At 44.6% G+C, this 23,171-nt stretch overlaps 1 protein-coding gene across 1 annotated transcript in view; it reads left to right on the top strand.

Annotated features, from left to right (window-relative positions):
• The window catches only part of LOC146833907 (coagulation factor XIII B chain-like), a 1,069,530-nt gene that overhangs the window by 794,844 nt on the left and 251,515 nt on the right, over positions 1-23,171 (top strand). The window contains exon 14 of the mRNA XM_085601818.1: positions 6,400-6,582. Coding sequence (XP_085457944.1) covers positions 6,400-6,582 — 183 coding nt within the window. The remainder of the gene's footprint in view (positions 1-6,399; positions 6,583-23,171) is intronic.

The raw sequence follows: 23,171 nt of genomic DNA, 5'->3' as shown, positions 1-23,171 counted from the left end.
CCCCTGTTCACTCCATGCCCCTTCCTGCCCATAGCATCTGCAGCTGCACCCACAGAAAACCCATTGTCTTCTTCAGCAGGTTACTTCACACCTCATTGAGACAGCTTGGTTCAACCTGGCAGACGCTAGCCAAGCAGGGAGGGCAGCTGGAAGGCAGAAGTTTGGCTTACAGAAAATAAAGTTTAATAACGTATTTTCTGTTATAGTTAATATAAATCTTAACAGTGTCAAACTGTTGGATTTGGGATAACTAACATTTTGATACCTTGAATGTTATTTTATATTGTTCCTGTCAATTTTTATACTTAAATTAAATATTCAAATGTTAGCCTATGGGGCTATTTGCTACAATGGGGAAAATGGAATTAACAGTTTTTTCCCTCACCAGGGCTTATAAAACATATTTTATAAAACATATTTTATAATGCCCCCGCTTATAGATACAGGCACCATACCCCTGGCGCACCTAGGGGAGACCTTTGGGGTGACATATGTAAAATTAAGGTTGTTTGCAAATTTGGAAGTACCTTCATTTCCAAAGTCAAATTTGCATATACATGTAATGTAGAGGCAGTATGAAAGGCAGTTCTGCCTTTAAAATGACAGCAGGCAACACAGTAGTGCACACTCCAGTGCAGGAAATCTATTGGGCATCTAAACCTCCCTGCCCTATTATATACTAGAAACGTATAAGTAGTTTGAATCCCCCTTGCCTTTTTATATACCAGGGACTTACAGGTATTTGTCAGTACCAATTGTACCTATACCTAATTAACATGTACTTTTAATCAGAGCACAGGCCCTGGGTCTGGTTAGCTGAGCCCAGGGACACAAACATAGTCATAAAAGCAGCACCTAGTAGTAAAAATACAGCCAAAAAGTGGGGGGACACTGTAAAAAGGTCCTGATTTCTCACAGGTTGGCATTTTGTTAGGAACACAGAATATATATTTCTAAGATGACAAATGATTTTCTCAAAAGAGTAGCAGGTAATCAGTCCTTGAATGATTAGATGCTATTGGGGTTGTTTTTATCAAGCCAGGACTGAGCTGCCAGAAGAGGTCCTACTGCCAGGTCATGTCTCAGTCGGCCTGTCCATTATCTCTGAAGAGAACAGGGTATTTTCACATGTTTAAAGAATCAAAGTTGATCCTTTAGAGCCAATTTAGTTTTTTTGGAGTCTTTGGGAAGATTACATTTGAGCAAACTATTTAGCTTCAGTTTAGTTGGAAAAACAGTACAAAAAAAGTCAATGGGTGTTCATTACCTGCACAATCCCGCTCCCGAAATCTACCTAGAAATATCATTTTAAGTCTTGAGATTACCTCCATCAGCCACAATAGACAGAGTACACTTCTTGAGGTGTAAATAGTTTATTTCCTAAAGTGGCTTGTAGTTAATGGGACAGCTTTGTTCAAGATTTGGATGCCATGTGACTCACAGATATGTAACTCACAGTTGCTTTAGCCAATTTAGATCCAATCGGAAAGCATATTGTTGGTTTTGTTAATATTTAATTTGCAGCCCGAGCAAAGCCTGCATTTTTCAGGCAATGCTTCAATAGCTGGCATAGTGGTTTCTGGGGTTAGGTTAAAGATACAGTGTCGTCCTATCAGACATGGGCTAGACTGGGGCAGATAATAGGCCTGGCAACAAAATAAAAGTGCCCCCCATTAGCGAATTGGGTAGCTAAAAATGTAGCCCACATTTGCAAAAAGGGGCAACTTTATATGTATGAAAACATGCTGTATAGGAGTTTTGCAAGATAAGGGGGAGTGCATGCATTTGTACTTGCTGCAGGCAATGTATGTGGTAATATATTGGAATCCAGCAGTGAAAAGCTACCGACAAAAAATAACGGCTCACACACAAGTCTGTCAGACCACTCCTTATGGCAGCACCAGACTGCCCTTTGCACCAGTCCCTCCCTTGATTAGACTAGAACATTCTCTGTTCATTGCAATTAATTAATCAAAAGACGTTTTAATTGGTTTGAGCAAAGGTTTAGTATGAAAGTGCCATGGAACGGAGCAGCCATGTTGGGTTCCTTCTTCCCAGTTTTACAGACATACAAATAACCACAATTGGTTGAAAATGCAGAGCCTTAATTGTAGGGATTGATAACATCCAAAAATTAAGATATGGAAGTGCCTTCAATGAAAAGTACAATCATTAATGATCTGAGGCCTTTTCAGCATCAGGCCAGATGATAGCCAGTAACTAAATAAACCTGTTTTTAACCCCGTGCCAGCTTGGCACATAGCAGTCAGTTTTAACTTAGAGGCAATGTGTAAAGTATTCATGCAGCATTCAAGCAGTAAAAACACATCACATGAAAAATCCCAAACCAACTTAGAAAGTATATTTTACTGAACAAAATGACATCAAAACAACAAAAATATAAACAATGATATGATTTTTCAAAGTTTTTGCTAAAAATAGCTTTAAGATGCGCAAAGAGCTGCTCACAGTTATTTGCTTGCTCTGGACCAGGGAAAATCACAAATTCAGTCGGATCACAATGGGGCACCAGTCAGATACAGGTACCAGGTTTGTCTTAATGGAGAGTAACCTTCTCAAGTATTCATGTGAGAAGCTGGAGGTGGAGGTTCACGTTGTCAGCAGCTCGCTGTTGCAATGCAAGCAAGTCAGGCGTTGCACACAGTTACTGTTGTAGTGCGAGGAGTCATTTGTTGCTGGAGCTTCACTTTGGCAGTCTTCACAGGCAGTCACTGTGGAGTGCAGGTTGTCACTGGAGCTCATGTTGCTGAAGTCCTCGTATGTTATTGTGGATGCAAAGAGCGGGTAGTTGCTGGAGTTTTGCGCTGGTGCGTGACATGGAGAGCAAAGTTCTAGCATGAAGGGCTCCACTCATGATCGCAAAGAGCCCAAAAACTCTGGATTTTCACCTTTTCTTCAGGATGATGCCAGCCAAGTGTCCAGGACCTGGAGGGTGTCTCTAAACACTCACTCCAGGCAGAGCCAACAGCAGGGCTTAGGCAGGTCGAAGCAGGTCAAGTTGGTACTGGTCACTAAGGCAGTTGCAGGGAGACACTGGAAGCTTGTTGTGTCCCTGTAGCTGAAACAGGAGGTCAGGCAACTGACCCCTGGAGTCACTCTGGGGATCCTGGGTTTAAGGCAAGTAGGTCCAGCCTTTCTTCTTCAGACAGCAGGGCAGTCCTTTTTCTGAATCTTCAACAGATCCAGGAGTGTTCTGATAAGGAGCGGTCTGAGGATGCTGGTCTTATCTCCAGTGATAGCCTTTATGTGGGGGCAAACTCTGGCCTATTACCAAACTAGTTCTGACCAGTTCCCCCATCATTCCTGGGCTGTCTAGGGTAACAAAATCAAGGGCAGGCATGTTGTCAGGTTCCTTTTTGCTTGCTGCTGGCATGGTCCTTTGAATTGTAATCATGGCAGGGCCTAACTCCATCCCAGCTATCCTGTCAGGATGACCAATCATGTCCTAAGCTCCCTTTGTCCCAATGTCTGGAAGGAAACAACAACCCACTAAAGGAGAGACAGTCACAGTCATGTGACCATTGACTCAAGACAAAAGGCACATTTGACTTAGCCAGGACAATGTCAACTTTTCAACAAACAAGTGGCATTTTCAGAATAGTAACTAAAAACCTGATTTTAAATTCAATTCATTTGAGTGGGAGAAATATTTTCCTATCTGCTCCCAATCTGAAGTTAGTACTTATTAAGTGTAATAAGATAGCCCATGGTAGTCTAAGGGAGAAATAACCTTAAAACAGTGAAAACGAACTTTAGGAATGTTTGCACTGCCAGGACAAGTAAAACTTAAACCAAAGGTGTATGCATGGCAAAAGGATTTATTTGGCAGGTCGACGTGTCATTTTTGGTTGAGCATACGAGACCTCTTGTATATACTTTAGTATATACTTATTATATACTTATATATGTATGTACTGCGTGGGCTCTGGAGATCAGCCCTAGGACTTGTCTTCTTCCGCTTAGGGACTTTTTTTTCTGTTCAACTGCCTCTATTGAACTGTCTTGATAGAAAACGACCAGCAGAGGTCAGTAAAATACCTCAATCACTTCAGAATTCTCTAGATTCCAGTCCATAGAAATTGTCTTCCACGAGCACCCGTAGATAATAATATTTTTTTCAAATCTTGTATTTTCAGTGATATGACCACCGAAGGCACTGCCCATACAGGCTTCAGTGGCTGGCCTGTAGGCATGTTTTATAGTGTTACATTACTGAGTTACACAATAAGTGTTGCAGATCACATGTAGCATTTCATTTACAGGCTCTGGTACATGTAGTACAATTTACTAGTGACTCACAAGTAAACTACATGTGCCAGTCAGGTAGATACCAATTTTACTATGTTAAAGGGGAAAGCACAAGCACTTTACCACTGGTTTGCAGGGAAAAAGTGTACAAAGTCTTATTGGCAACATAGAGGGGATCAGCAACAGAAGCCACAAATCTGGGGCTGACCCTGAAAAAGGGCTAGGTCCAACAGTATGGTTTACAGTACTATAACCCAGAAACAATTTGTGGTGTGCAGTTGACATCAGGCAGGAAGATAAAAATTGCCAGCAATCTTGTAGAGAGATTTCCATCTACATACATTTTATGTTTATGGAATGTCAAAAATAAGATTTACATCATAGTCTCTGGTCTATACTCTTACTTCGGGAAAATTACTATGTTTTGGCATCATCAGCGATCTTGAAATTTTAGCGGTTTTCGTCCCGTCTTCACCTTCAACGTTTTTAGTGAGAATCTGTTCGATAGTCATGCATACTTCTGGTGGGGTGATTATAAAGCATAGAGGGTCAGATGTTGTGGAGACAGTTTAGGACCAGCTCAGAGAGTAAGATATTTATTGAGAGCTCGCTTCTAATACATCTTTGTTTCAGAGATTAATATAGTGCCGTAGGGGACAACCTGAATGGCCAGGAGGTCTGTTAGCTCTGCTCCTGCCTCAGCTTTTAATGATTTACATTTTTTCAGGTGATTGGCTATCTTTTGACATAAGGGTTAAACATCTGCCCTGAAGGATTAACTGCATTTATATCCTTTAATAGTATACATGCATTAATTACACCGGATTCACCCTTACTATTTTGAATTTTGTGGAATATTAAGCAGGTACCTACTGTCATATGCAGATTCCAATATGATCCTTCAGTAACAATCCAAGAGATTTCACAGGCTTCTCTTTTTCGTACAAGGTATTTTGAGAATTTATTAATAAAACTTCTTATGCATAAGCTCCTGATAGTGGCTTTTAACCACACCAAACTTTACAAATGTCTTTGCTGCAAAAAATTGTTGTCCGTGTCACGGTGCAGAGCTTCTTGAATTTTTAGACAATTAATTATATCTAGCCCTGGTTAGCTGATCTATAGTAACCAACGGCTGAAAGGGAATGTATCCAAAACTTATTTTTTGCATATGTATCTGAATGTATGTGTATCTTGTATACTTTGTTATATGTATTTTGTGATGACAATAGCTGTAACCTGTCAGTGGAAGCTGTCTGTAAGCTAGACCTAAATGAGCAAGGACTCAGTGATCAAAAATTAAGTAAGCACCTTCGCAGTAGTATTTATTGAAAGCAGGAAAAGCAAATGTTTGAGGAGGACAGGAGAAGGTGGCATAGTCAAAAAAGTGATGAGGGATAGGTATTGTCTGGTGAGTAGGGAATACATAACATAAAAAATACTGTACTACAAAGCAGGACGACGTTTGTGTGAAGCAAGGGAGAGAGGAAAATGAAGTAGGTGATGTAAACACAATTAGAAATAATGGTGCTTTGTATAATGAAGGAGCATTTTGAAGGCCAATAGGCCAGGCCATGGCAAGCTGGTGAAATTATTATTATCATTTTTTTTCAAAACATATGCCACAAAAATATAAAGAAGGAAAACAACTCCTCAATGTTGGCCTGCCTGGAGAAAAACATAAATATGGATATGGATATTTGTGTAGGTGGCTAACGTTGTGTTGCTGGAATGGACATCTTATAATTGTGGGAATATTTTCAGTGCCCCTATACTGCTGTTGCTTTCCTGGGAATTGCCTGCTATGGCTGGACTTCACTCCATTCATGCATACCTTAGATGTGATCCTCAATTATTTGAGATACTTTGGAAATGTCCAATCTTGGCCCATTCACATCCATATCCCACAAGATGTTTTACAGTCACTACAGGAGATTCTCTGTGATTTGGTGAGTTTCAGTACAATATGTCAGCTCGTTTCGTCTGCCAGGATTTAGGCTCTTATAACTTACATAGAGATGGATTTGGTTTTGCCAGAAATATATTTTAGTTATTGTTGTTTGCCTCAAACCTTCCTGTATAAATCCAGATGCATGCTAATGCGCTATTCTTTTCTTTATTTACTTTCAGCTCTTCCTGTGTGCTCCAGACCACCATCAGTTCTCCATGGAAAAGTTGTTGGTGATGTGAAAAATGAATATAATTTTAGCTCATCTATTGAGTATATATGCGATGAGGGTTATCTTTTGAAAGGGGGGAGAAGGCTGACTTGCACTGATTGGGAATGGTCAGGAGATGCGCCACAATGCACACGTAAGTACAGAAATACCTCATAATGATGAACATAATGGGCAGGATTCACAAGTATTTTGCAGTGACCAGGAATATACTTGTAATACTCCTGTCTTGTCTCCTGAATTCATAAAGTGAGCCAGGTTTAAGCCAGGAGGACTCCTGAATAACTGTTAGAATTAGCAACACCAGAGTAAAACCCTCCTACTCATGGCTAAATCTTTGTGAACAGGCTAAACATTTCGAATCATTTAGTTTCATTAATTGGGCACCATGAATACCTATAGTTTTCTCATGAGGGTGAAACTGCAATTCAACAGCATCTGTGAAAATGGTCTGGAATTCAAAAGTAAATTTATATCAGTTTTAGCAGCATGGAACTGTACTTTGCAGATGGAATGAGAATGCATTCTTGACAATGCAGAAGTCTTTAAATATGTCAGTGATAGCCACAGGTAACCAGTGGGCTTGTATGTAATCTCTGTAATACGCTTACCCCCAAACGTTTGGGAAAATTAGATGAAATGAATGGACATGTGTAAAACGTTTTGATCTGGTATCGCGCATAACTTTTCTAGGTAAAAACATATCTTGCACAGAAAAGGTTCTTTCTCTGCAAGCGGATTTTTGCTCACAACAGACTCCTGAGTGGAAAAAGCATGCAAACATAAACACATTTGTAACAAGCAATTCAGGAAATAAATGAGAATGCTGCCTTGTAATGAACACTTACACACAGGTTTAGAAGCTAATAAGGCTTTCTCAAAGTAGGTGAAACAGATTCTGATGGTTTTCTGATCTACAGATGTCATTGATGGGACGAGGAGAGGTATATATACAGGAATATGCTTTAGTCTGTTACCATTGGCATGAAGAGTGTCTTCACTGACAGTGATTTAGGGTAAAAGGCAAGAGTGGGTGTAGAAATCAGAGATGCAAGAGGTAATTGCAGTAACAACCACAGCACCGATGGTCAAGACAGAGCCAACAATGACCTTGGGCCTCTGCCTAGCAGGGATCATTGACTGATTGAGGTGGAGAAGAGGAAGGTTCAGCTTCCTTGGTAGTCTCAAGAGTCAGAAAGGTGTGTCATGTATACACTGGTTGACTTCAAGTATCTTAAGGACTGGCAGCATTTTGTTTTTTTAGCCAGTGTTCTAGTTCTGAATATACTTGTCAGTGATGCACAGATACACACCGTTTGGCCATCATATTAGGAATGGCATGATAACAATTATCCATCAAACATACGCTGAAATGAGAAGGAAAAGCTGAGCCCTTGGGTACGCCACAAGTTACTTAAACAGATGGCTATCGAAATCTGTGTAGTTTAAAGAAGAAAGAGAAGCAGGCACAAGAATTATATTTAGTACACTGTCCAGTGAAAGCTATTGTAATATGTTGTTGCTTGATTTTTATTGTTTGCAAGTGTATTTTTTGTGGGTCCTTTTCTGTTTTCAACCTTTCATTTTTGGTCGTGTTTTAACCATTTTGTGAATATGTTGTTGCACAATATCATGTCTGTGACATCAAAGAGGTAATCCGCTCTGCTGTGTTCGACAGTCACTGCTGTACGGAAAATACCAGTGTTTCCAAGGCTTAGAGTGCCCTTCCAATACCTAAGGAGTAAGATTCTGCTTTTGCCTGCTGTCTGCAACAATCCAATTTTCCCATGGCTCCCTTCAGAGGATAGGTCATATCCTGAATGTACTTTTTGGCACTTTGACTGCCCTTAAGAAGAGAGTGACTTCAGTCTAACATTGCTCTTAACCCTCTTTCCCTCATGGGGACCACCAGCAACCCTCTGACCAGAAGAAAAAAAAGCACAGAACAGCAAGACTCTCCAACTGTCTGCCCCGGAACTGGCCAGTCTCTTTCTTGAACCTTAATCACTACATCCTGAACATACTAACAAGGACTCCTTTTCCAGGGTCATTTCCATAAACACCCCTGTTCTAATGGACTACTCACACAACTGTAAAACAGGCCCACAGCATTACATTCCATCCCAAATCACAGAAAAACCAAATGTGGTCTCATAAGTAGCAGTTCTGACAAACATTCAAAATGACCTCTTGTGTTCTTCATTTGACTGATAATTCAGGCATCAAAGTCTCTTAACCTGCAGGACGGCCTTGGATTACTCCTCAAATTGCAGTAACCTTCCTGATCACTGGACCTCACTTGAAGATGTCTAACCATCTCTCTCGGACTGGTAGGTGACACAACGTCTTCGGATATCAGTTCGACTGGCAACTCCATCGACTGAAGAGAGACGGAGAAGCTCTCAGCTACTGGTGACCTTGGGACCCCAGTATCACCACAGAAGTCATCATTCTGGTGGTCCATCCTATTCTTTTGCTGAGGGTGGAGGTATTTTTTTTTTAAAACAAAATATTCCTTGTCACATATTCACCTCTGCATGAAGCTGTGCTCATGGTGTGGTGCCCATTCTCTAAACTATCCTCCAGGTCTCTGGCTCAATGGGCAAACAAAATATTCTGCCAGAACACCGGTCTTTGACCAAAACCCTGTACCCATCTTGGATAGTCAAATCCTGCCCCACCTTGCCTGATACTACACCAATTGTTTGATGTTTCCACTGGTCAAAAACTCAGGGATCATCCATGTTATCATGTTCCCAGCTGGAATGGTGGAGAAGGCCTTCCCACACTACTCATCGCATACATACACTACTCGGGTCCACCCCTGTGGTGGAGTGTTGTGTCTGATGGTACTATCGCAAGAACGAGTGTATGGTCTTGCGGTGTGCGTTCAAGGTGTGCGATCCTAATGACCTTATTCATAGTGGGCATAAAGCGCTCATTCTCCCCAATCACCTGGGAATGGTGAGACGTGTACTCCTTGTATCTTATAACCCATGACTGAAAGTACTAAGCGAGATTGTGGCTTTGAAATGGGGACCAGTTGTCTGTTTTCAGTTTTTGTATACGGCCATGGGTGGCCATTACTTTCTCAATATTCAGTGCAACCTCATTGGCAGCAGAGGTGGATATCACTTCGGGGTACTTTGAATAGTCTTCCACAATGACCATCATGTACCAGTCATGTGATAGGCTTCCAAAATCTAGGCTGGCACATACCTAGGGGTATTGGGAACCTTCCTCTGAGATGATGGATACAGGGTGGTTAGCATTATCATTGCTCCAGCATGAGATACAGCTTTGCACCACATTCTCAACTAGCTCGTACAGGAGTGAGAATTAAACCTTTTGTCTCAGGTGTTCCTTGGTGTTACTCTTCAGCATGCCTTAGTAACATGCATATGCTAATTGGATGGCGTGAGAAACCAGGCTATGTCATCACACAATTCTGTGGCCTGTTAATGAGCACCCATTTTTGTCTTTTTCTGGCTCCCTGTGAGATTTGAGTTGTTTCTACTGACCTGACGTAAGCGAATTAATCATCAACTGCAGGCAATCATCCTGTAGAATGGCAGCTGGGATCTTTTCCAGTATAATTGGCCTGGGCCTGGATTGCTCCACGACATACCTGATATAGTCTTCTGTTTCCCGGGATTTACACTCTTCTTGTGGCATCATGGCCCTTGGATGCTGGGGCAAGTAATCAGCAGGATTGTGGAAACCCGGCTTGTACTCTACTTTAAAGGAGTATTCCTATACCTGGGCACCCATTTGTCAATTCGAGGTGGTGCCTCAGACACCAACATTTGAAATAGTAGTATTAAGGGTTTGTGTTCTGTATGAACTGCAAACAGATTGCCGTAGACATAGATGTGAAAGTGGCAGCGCCCCCAGTGGTTCACAATGGCTTCATGCTCAATTTGCGAATAGCGTTGCTTGGTTGGTGTCAGAGCTCTACTAGAGTATGCCACTGGGACCCACTCTCTACAATCCTGTTCTTGGGCAAGGACAGCTCCCAGGCCAGTGGGGCTGGCATCAACAGATAGTTGGCTGGCCCTTTTTGGATCAAAATAACCTAGTGTTATGTGTCCGCTGATAGGGCATCTTTTGTGAAGGCCTTGACAGTACTTCCTTATTTGTGTTCTAAAAAACTTCAGCAGCACTTGAAATGCCGAAATTGAGTTTCTTGTTCCTTTGGAGCCCCAAATGGGTCGAAAGCAGCTATGTAGCAATAAGCAGGGTTAAGCAGCAGTTGGTGATAGCCTGATTGAAAGTCTACTTTAAAGCAACATGCCATTCAACTTACCTACCCTGTGATGTTATCGACTATGGACATGACGAGCTGCTCTCTCTTTATGGCCAAGTCCGGTAGCTTCATGTCTTCACATGTGTGGACCTCACCCGGCTGTTGGGGTTTTCTCTCTACCACTATAGGTGACACCCATGGCGTGGGACCCTCCACCTTTTCCATTATGTCTGCAGCTTCTAGTTTCCTCGGTTTGGCTTCCACTGTTGGATCCAAAGCCACTCTGCAGTGGTGCAGCGCACCTGGTGAGACTGTGCAGTCGATGTCCTTGAGGCACTCAATCCCTTCTTATAGTGTTGGGAACTCCACTTACCTAGTTGACTGGTGTGTACTCAGAGGGCAACAATAACCAGGTGAAGCTTTCTGTGGACCAGAAGCTCAGGAGTGTGCCTTTTCGTTCATGGGTGGCATATATGTTGTTTGAAATCAATTTCTGTGACTTTTCCCTTAACCAGCATTGGCTTTGTTTGACCATAGGAATAGACGTGGCCCTGGTTGGGTGCACTGATGGTATGAAAGATAACTTCTTCTAGGCCATAACATTAATCGAAGCTCCAACACAGCAACAGAGTGGACCAACACCACCAGGTCTTCATCATCAATATCGAACAACTCCTCCTGGTTGGCCTCGGTCAATCCATCAATGATGTTCTTGACAGTAATTTTTGAATGGATGACTGCCCTCCTGCTTGAGTGACAGACCTTTACAAAATGGTTCATATTATTGCATGCCATGAAGGACTTTCACCTGCTAAACATTTGCCTGGGGTGATCAGGCCACCCACAAGGTGACAGTTGCGTCTTTGCGGCGGGATTTGCAGATGCCACAAGATTGATGTGTTCTACTTTGATTGTTTTGTTTAGGGCAGCTCCCAAATAGGACACCCTCACCTTGAAAGCTCTTTAGAAAGGTCCAATGAAAGGATGTCATTCAAAGGCATACTAGGCACTTGGAGAATATGACTACAAAGTTTAGAGGATGCAACCCCTTTGCTTATCTGCATGTAAACCTCATTGGCTTCGTTGGTGGAGGCACAGGTCTCCGCAAGTTCTTTTAGCCATGCATGGAAGGTGTCTAGGAGATCCTCAGGTTCTTGTCTGGCCTGTCTGAATATGAATCTGTCACAGTTGGAATTTGCCATGGGCTCAAAGTATACACGGAGAAACGTGAACATAGTGTCAAACATGTGACTAGGCCCTGCTTCATTGAGTGTGCAAGGCAGGACAACAATATGTCAGATTGCTCCATATCTGCTTTGAGAAGCACTGCTGTGCTGAAGAAATCTCCCTTGGGGTCAAGGAGTGACTCCCCTGCTTGGCAGGCACCAAAGAAGCAACTGTCCGGTCTGCATCTCTGAAACTCCCGCCAGACGCCAAAGTCTTTGCATCACCAGAGGTAGATTTCCAGACTTCCCCGAGGCTACCCTGAGTCCACAGCATAGCTGAGGCCCGTGGCTATCGTGGGTGACGTGGAACCGTGACCCCTGGACACCATGGTCTTTTGCCGGTCCATCATCTTCCTGGTCTTCCTTGAAGTTGTGCTTTGGGCTTCGAGTAGCCCCAGCATTGGGCATCTACAGCACTGAAGATCTCTGGCCTGCACTCCACTAGTGACCCGTGGGCCAGTTTCCAGTGTGACTGCTCGAGGCTCCTTCGCGATCACCAGCCCGTTGGCTAGTGGGTCCCCACGACGGCACCTCCTCTTCTGATTGGGCTTTCCTGGTTGCTCCAGATGTGCCTCAACTTACCCTTGCTGGGTGAGTCCCCCAGACCTTGCTAGTCTGCACCGAAGTCCTTTCTCTGTTTCTAAGTGACTTGCCGTTGCCAAGGGTTGTTGGGTCCAATCTGGTCGCCGACACCGCAGCACTCGACAGACTTCATGGGACAGCTCGAATCCAGCTCCTGGTTTTCGTCGACACCTCCTGGACCTCGTGGCTGAAGAGTCAAGACATCCATCAATTCACCTTAAGCACCCGACATCTGTGGGCATTGGACTATCGTGACCCTGGTCACTGGTAAGCGACCCAGACTCTGTCCCCTCTGCTTTCAGGTTCCTTCCATCCTAGATCCGGGCTTGGATCTCTACGGACACTTCTCCTCTTCACGACAGCAGCCCTTCCTGAGCAGCTTCCATTGAAAACAGCGACGCGACCCGACACCATTTGACACCTATGCACCCGGCTTCCCTGGGTGAGGTAACTGGAGTACTCTGGTGCTCCTGTGGGTGTTGGCCCTAGACACCTCTAAGTCCAAAAGGGTTTGCTTGTAGTAATCCTATAAGTGTCCTTAATCTCTTAATTTCCAACCGCGACTTTCCCCATAGAAGTTAACGGCAATTCGCGGCTGTGTTCTCACACTGCACGCGTCCCCCATGGGTCCCCTGTGTCGCTGCCTTGGATGGTTCCTTGTGGTCCAAGCATATATGTCTTGTGTCTAGTTCAGTCGTGGTTCTTATACCACTTTATTGGTATATGGTTTGGTACGCCGCAACGGCCCAAACGTGTATTTGTACTTTTACTGTTCAGAACTGACTTGAAACTTATGTACTTCGAACTCTAGCCTCATAAAGAGACTAGGGGGGTGTGTTTAGAAATAAATACATTTATTTTATATTTGTACCTGGTGTGGTACACTTTCATTTGGTCATTCAAGAGATTATAGACTGGTAAAATAAGCTGCTTTACATTCCTTCAAGACTTAGCCTGAAGGATGCTCTCCTTAGCTACCACTAGGATAGCTTTCTATAAAGGTTGTCTTTAACCTATCACCATAAGGGGTTGTTTGGACTGATACAAGGTGCCCACTATAACTAGTGGACAGCATATATCAGGCCAACTTCTCACACACCCCCACACACACATAAATGAGAAGATAAAACTGGAGACTATAAACTGTCTACCCGGATTGATGTTAAGGGAATTTTGACTGGCCGCTTATTTTTAAGTACACCCTGTCAGCATCTGCGGCACGCCTATTTTTCTTACTTTGCACCAGCAGCACTATATTGACTTCTTTTTTAGTGCAGCTATGCAATAAACTCATGAAAAATATTAACTAGGGTAATGCCACCGTCCTATATGTCTTTAAAATGACTATCTCTTCTGCCAAATTTGCTTATAATCTCTTACCAGTAAGGGAAGCAAAGTGAAGTTAATATGTGAGAGATGCTCAGAGTAAGTGACGGAGTATTTGTGAAAGTGTTTAAAATTTGTGTATTAGTGAGTGAGATGGAGACCAAGGCCCGGATTACAAGGTGGCTGGATTTATGCGTAATGATACTATTTAGCCGGGTATAACATTTCACACTGAAATCCCCACACATAAATGGGAATTTAAAGACAGACCTGTATTTACTGGGTCAGAACCAATATGTGTAGTTCCAATTTTGTGGACAAAAATACATCTATATACCACTTGCTCAGAACAGGTGGTATATGGTAGCAGGGGTGCTAGGGTGGGGCAGGAGGCAGGGGTGGGGAGGATGTCAGAGCTCAGTAGATACTGTTGGATAGCAGGTGGAGCATTCTTTGCTTCCTCTGTGCCATGAAAAAGGTTAGCAAGGGGCCAAGGCCAGGCTGCACCTGAAACTGGAGCCTAATGTGATGTTATTGGCTAGGCTTATCGCCACATTCACAAGCTGGTGTTAACAGCCCACAGCACCAGTTTACCTGCGATAGCAGCCGCAAAAAACATTGCCACGGATGACCCCCGCAACTATCGCTAATGAGATGCAGAGTAGGCGTTCCCGTGCCAAAAGCCGTGACAACACAACTCCACAACATTCACAACGACCAGACAGGACTGCGATAAGAACATGAAACAGGTGATAAGGCGCGTTAGCAGCAGGAAAGAAACAGCTGCTCTGACCTGGTGCTAAGTCGGACCACAGCCTGCACCACAAAAGGGAGACCAGCCCACAGCCATGCCTGAAGAACAACAGATGCACCCAGGCAACTGAACATGCAGCTCGGAGGGCCGAAAGGGAAACAACACCTGCAGCCACAACCCCCAGGACACCCCCTCCCCAGCCCCCGACCAAAGACATGCCACATCAGCTACACCCAATCACGTACAAAATTATCCGCATGATGTTGCAGAATCACAACTGGTGACATGCATGTGTCATCACAAAAATGAGCATCACCCAACCATTTCCGAAGCAGCAAATCAAACATTATTAAAATGAACACAGAAATGAAATGAAGACACATTGCGGCTCCCCTCGGGCCAATTCGTAGGTCCTGCACACATCAAAGGACAGAGAGAGAGTGAAGGAGAGAGAGAGGAAGAGAGGGAGAGAGAGAAGAAGAAGAGAGTGGGAGAGAGAGAGAGAGGAAGAGAGGGAGAGAGAGAGAGAGAAAAAGAGAGTGGGAGAGAGAGCAAGAGAGCGCTGCCCCTGCGCACCCAGGCCACACTGCTCACCTGCTGCCACCAGTGTGTTTCCATCCACTTGCCGGTATGTAGTGCAGTCCATTAGGTGACACATCTGAGACAGAGTCCAGATACATGTTTGGTACAGTACACACAATCCCACAAGACAACATCGCCTGCCCGCCCATGCACACCCAGACAGAGGCACCCCAGACCCTCCCGCCGCCCATCGGAGCATGCCCGCCCATGCACACCCAGGCCGCACTGCTCAGCTTACGCCACCGGCGTGCAGACAGGAGGTCTCACCACGTGCCGTTGCAAGCTACAAGCCCAGGGCCTGCGGACATGGCACACTCCACACCATGCTGCCCCGCTCCACAGGCCACCAGGTCTCAAGTTTGGTGCTGGGTCTTGATTACTCCATGGCAGAGGACATACCAGGGCACCCGGCCTCATCGAAGGCTGCACACCCGCTCAGCCCAATGGGTGCCACTAACTCTGGGATCCCGTAAGCGACACCATGTGGAGGTAGGCCCGCGCTGCCCCCTGGATCTGGCCTACATTGCGATCCAGCAGGACACACAAAACCTGAGCTGTCCGGACCGCCGGGAAGGGGCATCATCGCAGGTTGCACACCCGCTCAGCAGCTTAAGGTGCCACTGACTCAGTGCACCCAAAGTCACCGTCCCGGGGCAGGGTGCCTGTGCCGGCCGCAATGCTCCAGATGCCACTAACCCTGGGCAAGCCCAGTCAGAGCCACGTGGTGGCAGGCCTGTGACGGACGCAAGGTCTTGGGTGCCACTAACCCTGTGCAAGCCCAGTCAGTGCCAGGTGGCAGCAGGCCTGTGATGCACACGAGGCCTTGGGTGCCACTAACCATGTGCACGCCCAGTCAATGCCACGTGGTGGCAGGCCTGTGACGGACGCAAGGCCTCGGGTGCCACTAAGCCTGTGCACAACTACTCATGGGCCCTTTATGATTGAGGAACGTGGAGCATCCGTTATCCAGTCACCACCGGCAGAGGGGAATGTGACGTCATCGGCACCTTATGTTGGCGGCGTCACATGGCCGGTGATGCCTGTGCCGATGGGTGTGGTGTGCGTGCAAACCTGCCCTCAGGGAGTGGCTGTGACATGCTGACAACTAGACCAGTGACCTGAACACCACAAGCAAGTACGCCTGCGACGGATAGCAATGAGGGCCCCACTCGGAGCGTAGGAGGAGTGGTCTGGCCTGCCGTACGCCGGACCAGTGCAGGGCTTGCAACAATGACACGTGGGATCTGGGCGTGGTTAAGTCCATGTCAGGACATAAAAGTGACTGATGCGTGTGTCCCTGTTGTAGTGTTCATGGGACCCGGTACCCAATATGCTATGTAGCACCCTCTGAATGGCATCCCACAGGATGAGCATCATTGACGCAAGGGTCATCACTGTCCCTACATTCACCCACACATTCATACATGGATGATGAACGACATAACACAGCAGTGCGTCACTAGATGTTTATTGCACATCCAGTGCAGTCCTGCAGCTGGAGTGGTACAGGGCAATGCGAGCACACTACACAATATGGGCCTGTGTAGGGTCAGCCAGAGTCCATCCGGGGATGACAAGTACTGCAGAAGAGGTAGGATGCAGTCCGCAGTGTGGTCATCGTGTCATTCATCATCAAACGTGATATTGCAGTCCATGTCGCTGTCCAAGGTGAGTGCATTGGAGTGTATCGGGGGTCAGTGGTAGGTCATGGGGCCATGTGTGGCACCAAGCAGGAACAGGCCAGGTGGTGGAAATGAATGCTAGTGCCTCCTAATCACAAACCCATCCATGTCCTCGTCCCCGGATGTGTGCACTGCCCCACCTGTGGGTGTTGCAGTACCGGCTGGGGCACTGTGTGCCACTGACACATCAGGGGCCGGAGGTGGGTTGTCATCCGCACTGTGTGGCAGTGACACATCAGGTGCCGGGGTGGATATGTCTGCCACACTGTGGGGGCACTGACACACCAGGGGGCGGAGATGTGGATGGTGTGGGGTCAGCAGCATTCATCGGCGCCACGCCTTGTGGCAGCAATGCAATGATGATGGTCTGCAGGGCATGGTAGATCCCAGCTACATTTCGCTGATGTACAGCGGTGGCTGCCATCCTTTCCGCCTCCATCCTCACCATGTCTTCCATGAGCCTCCGCATGTGTGCCAGCTCACGGCTGCTATCGCTGGAGCCCCTCTGAGCGGACAGGTGTTCGTCCAGCAATGTCAGTCAGGGCTCGTTGGAGGCCATGGAGTGGGCCTAGACACCCACGGATGGCGTCCAGTTTGGTAGCCATGAGGTCGAACCCCACCCGCTCCTGCTCAGCCGTCTCCCTCTGGGCCTCAAGCACACAGCATTGGAATGCCATGTGTTGTTCCTGGGTGTCTTGGGAGACTGGCGGGGCCGTGGGTGCCTCCTGCTGGGTGGTTTGGGTGGTGGGTGGGGTCTCCTCAATGCAGCTGGTCAGCCCTGATCCTGGAGGTAAGTCGCAGATGATGTCAATGATGTCTAGGAGGGCTTGGGTGTCGATGCTGGTGATGGAGCGGGTAGTACAAGATTTTGTATACCCCCCATTCTGCATGTTCATACTAATTAGAACAATCTATTAATTATAATACTATTAATGTGTTTGTGTAAAACTAAATCAACCTTACTAATGTATGAAACATACGTGGGATTTGCATTTTGCATGGCTAAAATAATTTGTAATTAACATATGTACGCATACTAATACTAGAAAAATAGAATATCGCATGATATATGTTGCTTTTGTGACTTTTTCGTATGTTGCACCAGATGATATCACTGGGTGAATATGAACGCTTTAAATGTCGCCATATGCTACATAATTACAAGCACATAGGGGAATTAGTGAGGGTTTAACATTTTATTTGTAATTTCTATGTTTTAATTACTTTTTGTGTTTGTTTTGCTTAAGTTATCCTTTGGGCATAAAAGACAAGATGGCCGCCTGACACACACGACGCGACAGCTACCATTCCACGAAGTTTCAGACCAAGTGCGCCTGTGCGAAGCACCCGCACCAGTAGCCTCAGCCTGACCCCAAACACGATGAGCCTTAGCAAGGTCACGACGGGACGCCTGCCAAGAGCTCTGACAATAGACATTTATAAAAACCGGATGGATCATGCCTGACACTATGACATCATAGACGTTGTGAAACCGAAACGGACGATCTCAACCGAACAATTGGAAGAGCCCAAAATAACCAAATGTTACATTTTGTCATTACTTTTATTATAAAAGATGGTAGAATAGAGAGGGAATAGATCTGATGCTGAATGGCATATTTCCATGCTGACGGAGACGACGGTGACGATACGTGACGGCTGTGCTCCTGAATCTTTGACAGACTGAATTGCTGCCCAATTTCTTGATGAACTACTGACTATCGAATATTCTATGGGCACTGATCGATACTTGCACATCTCTGGTCCTTGACTTGATCTTTGGAACTGTAGCGTGCTGACGACTAAATTTGATGACTTAGAGGACGACCGATAGCTAGAATAGGTAACTATGGTGTTCTGTGATTTGCGTAATGATTTATAAATTTACTAGATGGAGCTAAAAATTCTTGCATTATTTAGATAAAACAAAATATTGATTAACAAGAAAATGTGTTTGGTTGTTTATTAACCCCTTGTGTGCCCCGCCCTTTCCCCGCCCTGTGCCGGGCGTTGAATTAGCGGGCGTGGTTCATGACGAGATAGTCTCGTCATGGGCACAGCGCAACCGCGGCCCATGACGAGACTATCTCGTCATGGGCACTCAAGGGGTTAAAAGGAGTAGATCAGGAATTGTCAGTATGTTTAGCCGGACTAAATCACTAAACTCAAAACAACTAATTTGATCTGTCGACTACGTGGAAGGAGTATTTTGATGTTTAGAATTAAGATGTGCAGTAATAAGGGTATTAGTGTATAGAAGTGTAAATTAGTTCTCTCTCTATAGGTTATAAGGTATGACTTTCATGTCAGCGCTTGGAAACAGTTATCTCTCCCGTAAGTACAGGCCAGTGAGAAGCAGAGTGTGAATGTTGGTGTTATGGGCCCCACCAATGATTGTATGAGTGAACGTGTTAATGAGATATTTGGTCTGTGACGAAGGGAGGATATATATTAGGTACGGGGTTTTTGTCTTGATTTCTGTTACCCAGGTTTCCGCGCTGCTACAGTTTATCTGGTAGCAGAGTTATGGTTTTTATTGTTTTGGTTTAGGTGATTATTGCTTGTACATTGCTTATTGATTATGTAGTATTGATTGATATTGGTCTATGTATTAACACTCTATGTTGAGTTGCGTTGAGTTCTATGTTGTTTGCACGGCTTCTGGGATGTAGGAAGTCAGAAGTTTGTAACGGTTCCGTAGTAGAGCAGAGGTAAGCGCTGCTCTCGGGAAAGATGGAATTGTTGTTGCCCTGTAGGTACACAGGGAAAACGTGTGACAATTGGGGGCACTACGCATTGTCTGGGTTCGATTAGGTGACATCGTCGTGTGTTGCCATTAGAAATATCTCCTGTATGAAAGAAGTGTATGGTAGGGAAGGTCACCTGTGAAATTTTGGTGTTAGGTACCAGGAGTCCAGAAGGTACTCTGATAATGCTTATCACTAGAAAGGTAATAGGTGTTCCCTTAGCTTGCTAGAAGGATAAAGTAGAGGGAAGTGCTACTTTGTTAAAGAATGTAATAATTCTGTAGTAGGACAGACTGTTCGCTGTTCTCGGGAAAGACAGAATTCTGTGTGAATGTACTACATTTTCTTCGTGTGAAAGTGCGTGAATGCAAAGGCATTCAGGATAATTGTGAAACTCTGGTTTTATTTCTCAGGAGCATTGGGTCTCCAACTAGGTGTCTTAATTCTGTTGAAACGGTTAGCCGATGCTTGTTATAAGGGTAAGGTAGAGGGATGTGCTACTTTATCAACGGAAGTAACGATTCTGTAGTAGGGCAGAGGTAAGCGCTGCTCTCGGGAAAGACGGAATTCTTGTAAGAAAGGCCATTGATCGTTCTTTGGTTAGCGAAGCGGACAATGGTGCTGTTTTTATGTTGTTACTAACAGATTTGTGAATTTGAAGAACGTAAAAAGCTTACAGAGAGAGTTTTGTAAAGGAGGGGTCAACAGGAGCAGGAGCTGCGGCTGCTGACGTCAGAAAGACCGCGCTGGGATTGGCCAATCAGCTAGAGACGTAGACGCTCCTGGTTGGTGCGTTAGTGTCGCGCTACGATTGGTCAAAAACAACAGTACAGTCGTAAGGAGAGACAAGGGATACACGGAAGACAGAAAAGATGTATTACGATCCACCAGAAAAGGAGAAAAAGTCCTGGTTTGGGAAAATTAAGAAGTGGTTTAAAAAGGACAAACCGATTGTGAGTTGGGAAGGACAGTTACTTCCTCCACCGAAAACCCCTGCATCCTTTATGGTTGCGAAATACGGATATCTTACTTGTTTTTGGTTAGACAGTTGGGTAAAGTACACTAAGGATGACGGAGTCTTGGCATTTCCAGAGCATGGCTCGTTTAATTTAAGCAGTTTTGAGAAATTTAAGAGAAAGGGTGTTGAATCTAGAACCAAGACCAAGACCGACACAGTTTGAAGCATTGACCGAATGGGAAGATGAAATGCATGACAGAGAGAGACAGAGGTGTGGCGGAAGATATAAGTACATGTTTGGTAGATATGCGCATGACACTCATGATGAGAGAATGAGAAGGTGGCTGAATGCGAGTATGACTGAAGGTCTGTTTCCCGTAAGAACTGCTGAAGAAGTTGGAGGTAGAAAATGTACGGAAAAGAGACATAATGTTGAATCAAGAGTGTATGGAGTGAATGAATCGGAGGATGATGTTCTTGATGGCATGTTTTACAAAAATCCACCTCCGTATCAACCAGAACCAGAAATGTTGACACCAAGTGCCCCATTTAGAGAAACTTTACGAATTATTAAGTCAGAACCAGTGTCCCAAGATTTAGAGAAAAATAATTCCATTAGAGAGGTAGAAAGAAAGACAGATAGTAAGGTAAATGGTGAAAATTCAGCAGAATTAGCGAAAACAACCTTAGAATTAACTGAACAGAAAAGAGAATTGACTAAAAATCTAGAAGCTGTGACTGTTCCAGTGACTATAGGCCCTGTGATGCCTATTTTTGATAAACAGAAAGATAGTGAACATTGTTTAACAGTTCCTTATAATAGCAATAAACAGATGGAGAAGCCAAAACAGAACCTAAATGAAAATCCATGGAGACGGACAATGAGTATGATCGAACCAAATGTTTCGAGTAACCCATTTATAGGCCCAAATATAGCAGAAAGACATACAATGACAATGGAGTCAATATTAGAGACACAAAGGGATTCAGAACGAAGTAATGTAGAGAAACCAGTAGGTCCGTCTTCAGAAGAATTGAGTGAATGGTTGAAAAGCTTGCAGAGAAAAGACAAAGAATCCCAATCAATAGATGTGGCCAAATTACGAATGGTACTGGAAGAGTTAATAGTAGTAACTATCCCCACAGAGAAATAAAAAACTTATCAGGATGAGGAATTACTATTTTTGTGCAAAAGTGTAACATGGAGAGCGAAAAATCTGCATGAAAGACTAGAAGAAGTAGCAAATGAAATGGGTATAGATGTTGAAAAGGTAAAGGCTTTACAAAAACCATATTGAATAGATTTCACTGAAAAAGATATTGAAAATGTGAACACCACAGGAGGAATAAGTTAGATTAAGGAAAGAATTATTTTATTGAGAAAATGGGGAGATAGAGACAAATGGAGAAGCAGGTGGTACCGAAAACGAGATGATACCTCAGATAAAACCTTTGCAGCATTCCCGGTGAGAGAAAAAGAAAAAGTAGTGACAGAGTACCCCATGAGAGAAATTCCAGGAGGAGGATATGTACATGTACCATGGACTAGACAAGATATTTTGTCATTTACGAATGATTTCCCTCGACTACGCGAAAAGCCTGTCGAGTGGTATAGGCAAGTGGACATATTTGTAAAATTGTCTAAAGTATTGTTGTTACCCAACAGAATCAGGTGCCAAAACCGCCTTTTCCACAGAGCAAAAACTCACAGAAATACAGTAATGAGACATGATTCTACAACGAAGAACAGGTAACTAAGCTGCCGCGCGCTAGCGCTGTTTCGCAGTATTGGCGACAACGCGATGAGAGCAATTCAGAAGAGGGTTATTGACGGTGCCGAGGGGAGGAAGAAGAGTGCGTACTTGTCGCAACTCTAGAAGTAGACCAGACAGGCCCATTTGTGGATGGGAAGATAAATAAATAATGAAAGTATTACTTTCTTAGTCGATACTGGTGCTACTTTAGGGGTGGGCGGAATTTGCAAAATTCACTTTCTCAAATTATCGCGAAAATGTTAAAAATCTCCGCAAACACGCGGAAATATCACGAAGATGCAGAAGTTTTTTTCCCGCCTGTTCGCAGTATTTTCTGCGTGGTCGCGGCTCACCAACTTAGCCATGCGGTTGCTCGCGGGCGCGGCCATCTTGTTTTCACTTGTCTCGCGGTGCATGATCGCGAGAAGAGAGACGTGATCGTGTGACGCATGATGTTACTGCGTTCGCGAGACAGCGCAAATGGCTACCAACAATCCAACATCTCGTGGAGAACGCTACCGGATCGGGAAAACTTGTCGGCGAACGCGGGGATTCAGGTAAGGCGATTGCACGCACGCGAGAATGTATTATTTTACAGCGCGAGCAAGAAACAAATTATCGCTAAACTGCAGAATGCGGAAATTTTGACATTTTCGCGCTTTCTGCGGAACGCGAAAATGCCAAATTATCGCAATTTCCGCGAACGGAACGGAATTTTGGCCCAGGCCTATACTCGATCAACTGTTAGGTCAGTTGATGTTAAGAACCTTCCTCTCTCGGATGAAACAATCCAAGTAGTTGGTGTATCCAACAGACAGATCAAAACTTATCTTACAGAGCCAGTGAAAGTTAGCATAGGGAAATTTTC

The sequence above is a fragment of the Triturus cristatus genome, chromosome 4_2 (genome assembly GCF_964204655.1).
Source record: "Triturus cristatus chromosome 4_2, aTriCri1.1, whole genome shotgun sequence".
In the NCBI taxonomy this organism is placed as follows: Eukaryota; Metazoa; Chordata; class Amphibia; order Caudata; family Salamandridae; genus Triturus; species Triturus cristatus.
The sequence above is the reverse complement of the archived record's forward strand: the minus strand, read 5'-3'. Positions and strand labels throughout refer to the sequence as shown.